General features: G+C 67.1%; 1 protein-coding gene across 2 annotated transcripts; it reads right to left on the bottom strand.

The window, feature by feature from the left end:
• Position 1: 1 nt before the first annotated feature.
• FCHSD1 (FCH and double SH3 domains 1) lies at positions 2–5,879 on the bottom strand. Of its 2 annotated transcripts, XM_032702665.1 has the most exons (19): positions 5,752–5,879; positions 5,280–5,377; positions 4,859–4,904; positions 3,934–4,007; positions 3,533–3,677; positions 3,319–3,455; positions 3,182–3,245; positions 2,946–3,074; positions 2,650–2,772; positions 2,475–2,570; positions 2,290–2,397; positions 2,080–2,184; positions 1,641–1,871; positions 1,471–1,554; positions 1,224–1,380; positions 934–1,139; positions 729–825; positions 586–653; positions 2–442 (listed from the first exon to the last, which is right to left on the bottom strand). In XM_032702665.1, the coding sequence occupies exons 1-19, from the start codon at positions 5,770–5,772 to the stop codon at positions 377–379; spliced, it is 2,055 nt and encodes a 684-aa protein (XP_032558556.1). In that variant the 5' UTR covers positions 5,773–5,879; the 3' UTR covers positions 2–376. The 2 variants fall into 2 exon arrangements, with proteins under 2 accessions (XP_032558556.1, XP_032558555.1); XM_032702664.1 differs by having other exon boundaries at positions 586–825.
• Between the last annotated feature and the right edge of the window lie 38 nt (positions 5,880–5,917).

Below are 5,917 nucleotides of genomic sequence, written 5' to 3'. Positions count from 1 at the left end.
CACCAGACAACTGGATTTATTGGGAACAGCCCTTCCCCCCTCACTCCTGCCTGTGGGGGGCTGGGTCCAGGGATGAGCCCCCCCAGGGACCAGGGCTGTGCAGGGGGTGCACGGGTGACGCCAGGCAGAAAGGGCAGAGGCAAGAGGTGGGTGAGATGGGGCCTGGCTGTGGCACTGAGCACCCGGAAAAAGGGCTAGCCAGGGTTCCTGGTGCTGCACTGGGATGCAGGAACACTCTGCAAGTGGCACTGGGCGGGTTGTAGCCCCTGGAGAGACCAGCTCGGGGCGTGGGGCAGTGCCAGAGACAGCAGCCTGTGGTGGTTTGCTTGGGCAAAGCTTTCTGGGGGGCAGAGAGGGATGAGGGGGACTCGCAGGGTCAGCTGAAGTGCAGCTCGGGGTCGGGCTCAGGGACTCTGCCGGGCGGCGGGGGCGGTGCACGGAGCTGCAGAGAGAGGAGAGGAGAAGCAGTGCCAACATGCTGAGGCCACTCATGCCCCCTGACACCCCCCAGAGCACAAAGGTGACACCATCCCCTGTCATGGGAGAGCTGGGGGAGGTTTGGGGGGCCTCTGTGACAGGGTTTACCGGCCGGAGTCGGGTGGCTGCCAGGTCCGGAGAGCTCTGCCCGCTGCCCGTGCCATCCTGCCGGCAACCTGGAAGGGCCCAGCAGCTCAGCCTGGCTTTCCAGGCCCTCCCAGCCCTTTCCAGCTCTCCCCCCCAGCACTCACCTCCCAGGGATGTCTCAGGAGCAGGGCTGGGGGTCAGCATGGCCCCGGGGGCGAGGCCAGGAGGGGAGAAGGGTGGAGGGGATGGCGACGGCAGCTCCTGGGAAGACACGACCAAGAGGGATGGGAACAACGGGAAGGGGGTCTTTTCCCCCAGCAGACAGGGGGAACAACGCCCAGGGGACACAACAACCCTCCTGCCACTGACCTGCCCCGCTGCCTCCCGGGCCCCTGTGAGCTCCTCCACCACCAGGGAGGGGAAGACGCCGACCCGGCCGTCGAAGTCGCCGGTCCAGAATCCATCGTCCACCTCTCCGGCGGCGCGGGGCAGCACCCGGATGATGGCCCCCTCGGGGAAACTCAGCTCCTCGGGGCTCTGCCCCTCGTAGTCATACAGGGCCCGCACCAGCCAGGCTGTGGGGATGATGGGGAGGGCGCTCAGCACCTTCCAGGGTCCCGTCCCCCTCCCCGGGGTGGGGGTGATGGTGCAGCACCCACCTCCAGGCTCCAGCACCAGTTCTGCTGCCATAATGCTGGAGAGCTGGCGGTGCAACGCCGAGGGTCCTGGGGGGCCGAGCCCGGCCCCTGACTCACACCCGAGGGACAGAAGGTACTTTTCGGGGACGTAGCCGACCTGGCCTGCCTTGTTCCGAGCCTGAGGGGGCAGAAACCATGTGAACATCCCAGCCCACGGACAGGGAACAACCTGGGGACCTCGAAATGGTGGGACTCAGCCTGCTCCCACCTTCACCCATTCCTCTGCGTCCCCGTCCTCGATGACCTCCAGCTCCTCGCCCTGGGTGATGGACAGCTCGTCCGCCTGGCAGCCCTGCAGGGCAGAGGGACAAAGTGGCAGGGAGGCTGAGATGCCATCCCTGGGCAGGCAGGATGAGAGACAGTCAGCTGGGGCCATACCTGGTACCCAAAGATGACCCGGCAGGTGTAGGGGTAGGTGCGAGCAGCAGGACCAGGCTCATCGTCCCCATCCGGCTCGTCACTGTCCTCGTAGTCATCGAACTCGGCCGGATCCAGCCCCGTGGGTGTCTCCTCGCCTGTCCCCACCATGGCCCCCGCCAGCCAGGCATCCACATCCAGCCCTGCTGCCCGCAGCAGTGCCAGCCGTGCCTCGGCCTTCACTCGGCTGACCTGGGGACACCCACAGTGCCAGAGTCTAAGGGGACACCCACAGTGGGGGGACAGCCAGTCCCAACCCCATTGTCCCCATCCCCAGCATGGCGGCCACGGTGGCAGAGCATCCCCAGGGACACATCCCCAGCGCCACATCCCATCCACCACACCTCTCCATCCCTGTGTCCCTCACCCTGGGGGTGACACACCCGCTTGGGGGACCCACCTCCGCCTTCCGGATGTTTTCCCTCGCTTCTTCCATCTGCCGCTCCACAGTCGCTGCTTCCCCCTCCGAGACCTGCTGCCGCCTGGCCTCCAGTCGCTGCAGCACCTGGGAGGGCACCCGTGGGTCAGAGGGTGGTGGGAGCTGGTGAGGGAATGGAAAAGCCCCTCCTTGAGCCCCCCATCCTGTCCCATGGGGCAGGACAACACCCACCTCCTCGCTGTGTGCCTTGTTTTTGCAGTCCCGGGTCACGCGCGTGGCCCAGCGCCGGGCCTCCTTCTCCAGGCTGGCTCCATCATCCCCTGGTGGCAGCAGGCACACCTGGGCAAGGACACGGGGGTGAGAAGGGCTTGGCTGCACAGACCCCCACACTGCTGAAATGCGTCCCCCTCACCTACCTCCTCCACCTCGGCGAGCTGGAAGCGCTGCTCGGGGGCCAGGGAGAAGGCGGGGTGGTCCTGCAGGAAGAGGAGGAGGTCCTGCTCCCGGCACACCTGCAGCAGGGGAGGGGTGTGGGGCCGGGGGGCTCTCCTGTGCCCTCCTGTCCCACCCAGCTCCCGGGGGTGCCGTTACCCGCGCGGATGCCTCCGCAACACCCTGGAACCAGTCCCGTGTGGCCCGGCAGGTCTCCACCTCCGTCCGGCTGGCGGCCGACAAGTGCTCCCGGAGCCGCTCGTAGAGGTCCCCATCCAGCGCCTGGGGGAAAGGGGGTGGGAACCCCCCCAGCACTGCCTGCATCCCTCCTGGAGCATCCCCGACCCCCCTGTGCTGGCGGGACCCTCCCTGCTGCCCCCCTCGCAGCAGCACTGGGGAGATGCTCCTGGTGGGACCCAGGGGAGGGGGCGCAGGGGGGTCTGGGCAGCTCTTACCTGCATGGCTGCGGGCAGCTCAACGCGCTGGTAATGCTCCAGGTGGGCAGTGGCAGAGACCAGGGCGAAGCTGTACTCGTTCTGCACCCCCGCCAGCTGCCTCGAGTGCTCGGCCAGCCGTGCTGAGAACTATAGGGATGGGGAGAGCAGGGCTTGGTGATGGTGCGGGGGCCACCGCCCTGTGTCCTCCTGCAGCCACCCGCCTGGGTACCCTGCCAGCCCCCCGCGCTGCTGACCTTGGCACTGAGCTTTTGCAGACTGGCCTTGGTGTGAAATATCCGCCGGTCGCTCTTCCGGAGGCTGGGGAGGATGGGAGAGGGGTGTGAGACCACTCCACAGCCACAGCAGCCCCCATATTGTCCCCCACACTCACCGAGCCTCCACGTCGGCCGCCTTGTCCCTGGCCACTTCGCTGCTCCGCTGGAGGTGTGTGAACTGCTTCTTGGCCTTGTCCAGCTCCTTCACTGACTCCAGCAGCTCCGCCTGCACCTTCTGCAGCCGCTCCATGCCCTGCGGGGAGCGTCAGCCGGCGGGGGGACAGCTGTCCCCACTGCCCGGGCACAGGGGACACGTCCTCGCCCCGGTACCTTCTTGAGCATCCTCTCCTTGGAGAGGCGGGCGGTGCGGGCGGCCTCGGCGGCCAGGGCGCGGTAGCTCTCTGAGGCGGTGACACGGACCTGCCCGGCGTGCGCCGTCCCCTCGATGACACCCTTCCAGACAGCGGCCACGCTCCTGCAGGCACGGGGTGAACACAGGGCAGGTGCTCCCTGCCCCACTGCCAGCTTTTGGGGACAGCCAGCAGGACAGACAGCACCCCCAGCCCTGGTGAGGCCCTCCCAGTCGGGCACCGCACTCACCCATGGGGACATTCCCACCCAGGACTGCATCCCTGGACATGAGTCCCGGTTGGCATTAGGCATCTCCCAGCTGGGAGGCCATAGCCAGCCCTGGCCCCTTGTCTCCACCCCTGTCCCTGTCCCCAGCCCACCTGGAGTCGCCGGCCTCGCCGCGGCCCCGCTGCCAGTCTCTCTTCACGAACTGGCTCGCCAGCCTCTGCAGTGCCTGCGGACAGACCCGGCATCGCTGGCACCCCCAACCCTGTCGAGCACCCCAGCACCCACTGTCCTGCTCTGGGCCTGAAACTGGGGTCCCCCGCACTGGCTGCCCACCCCATGAGCCCAAGGACACACATGTCCCCCCAGAACAGGGACACCCCCTTCCAGTGGCTCGGTGTTAACAGAGATCCCCTCATGCTCCCCATGAGAAAACCTTTTTGGGGAGCAGCCACCAAAAAACCACCCTGCTGTGGCTTTTGGGACCAGAGGTTCTACAAGGGGACACCACCAAGAGACACTGGCTACAGACACAGAGCAGAGAAGCCCCCAGGAAAGCCAAGCACAGAGAGACCCCAACCCTGGGGGGACAGTTTCCCCCCACCTCAGGAGGATGAGGAGGGGGTGCTACCGTGCCTGGCTGCAGGAAGGGGGGACACAGTTCTTCTGCAGTATGTCCCCAAGGGATGCTGCGGGGACATCTCACGGCAAAACCAAGCTCTGACATTTCAGAGCACTGCCCCGTGATGACCCAGCAGACAGCAGAGCCCAGCAGTTTCCCCCCCACACAGGGTTTTCCCTCTAGGCTCCCAAAACACCCGAGGTTTGGACTATGCTGTGCTCAGCAAAGCTCTTGGCGAGTGTCTGAACAGGGTTGGGGTCCCCTCAGCAAAGGACATCCAACTGTCCATCTGCTGCCACCCCCTCGGGCAAGCACAGAGCTGCCAAGCCTGGATAATTCCTGAGGCTGCCCATCGCCTGCATGAGGCTGTGCTCAGCTCTGGACACCCCAAACAGGCAGGATGGGGCCCATGGCTCCCCAGGACATTGGTCCTGCATCTGGCAGCACCTCCTCCTTACCTGTCCATACTCCCTGTCGATGGCGGCCCTCTGCTTGCTGTAGGACCTGGGGGGAGAGGGGACATGGGGCAGGAAAGGACACACAGAGAGGGGCAGGGACAGGCCACCCCTGCCATCCCCCCTGCAATCCCCCCCTGCCACCACTCCTCTGCCATCACCCGCTGTCATCACCCCCTGCTCTTGTGCCCCTGCCATCATCCCTGATACCACCCCACACCTGGATGTCCCCATCAGGCCACCCCAGAGGCTGGTGGAGCCTGTGACCTCGAGGTGCCAGGCTCAAGGTGAACTGTGCCCGGTCCCTGAGCCACACGTGGGATGAGCTGCCTGGTCTAAGATCAGAGACACACACACACCAGTGGGATGAGTTGCCCGGTCTCAGCTCTATCGGGGGGTGTCACACACACGCGTGGGGCCGTACCTGATGTCCTCCAGCAGCTCGGCGTCCCGCTGCTGCTTGCTCTGCAGGCCCGAGAGCTGCTCCAGGACGTGGACCCGCAGCTCCTGCGTGAGCTTGACCTGCGAGACCGCCCTGCTCAGCCCCGGCCCCGCCGCGGCGCCGGCCGCGATCGGCTGCGGGGATGGGGTGCGCAGACGGGGTGCGGGGATCGGATGCAGGGATGGGGTGCGCGGAGGGGCTGCGGGGATGGGGTGCGGGAATGGGGTGCGGGGATGGGGTGAGTGGAAGGGGTGCAGGGATGCGCTGCCCCCCCGGCCCGGGTACTGGTCTCCATCGCCCCTCCTCCTGGGTGCCCCCCAGCCACAGCCCCGCTTCCCCAGCCCCGGTGAGGGTCCGCCGAGGGCGAGTCCCGGTCGCGGCTGCAGGACACGGCAGCACGGGAGGACACGGTCCCGGTCGCCCGCCCCTTGCCCCGGCCCGGCCCCGCGCTCACCTTGCGCGGCGGCGGCTGCATCGCTGCGTTCCCCCGGTGCCGTCCTGATCCCGGTCCCTGTCCCGATCCCGACCCCGAGCCCTGCCCCCGATCGCGTGCGCGGAGCCCGGAACTGCCGGGACGGGCCCTCCCCCGACCCCAAAAGACCACGCCCCAGATAGACCAC

Source organism: Chiroxiphia lanceolata, chromosome 15 (genome assembly GCF_009829145.1).
Source record: "Chiroxiphia lanceolata isolate bChiLan1 chromosome 15, bChiLan1.pri, whole genome shotgun sequence".
Classification (NCBI taxonomy): domain Eukaryota; kingdom Metazoa; phylum Chordata; class Aves; order Passeriformes; family Pipridae; genus Chiroxiphia; species Chiroxiphia lanceolata.
The sequence above is the reverse complement of the archived record's forward strand: the minus strand, read 5'-3'. Positions and strand labels throughout refer to the sequence as shown.

Coding starts and splice junctions, on each gene's coding strand:
- FCHSD1 (XM_032702664.1), bottom strand. CDS start 5,772: ATGCAGCCGCCGCCGCGCAAG. Junction 4,905..5,279: donor GAGCTGCTGGAGGACATCAG/GTACGGCCCCAC, acceptor CTCTCCCCCCAG/GTCCTACAGCAAGCAGAGGG. Junction 2,571..2,649: donor TTGCGGAGGCATCCGCGCGG/GTAACGGCACCC, acceptor CCCCTGCTGCAG/GTGTGCCGGGAGCAGGACCT.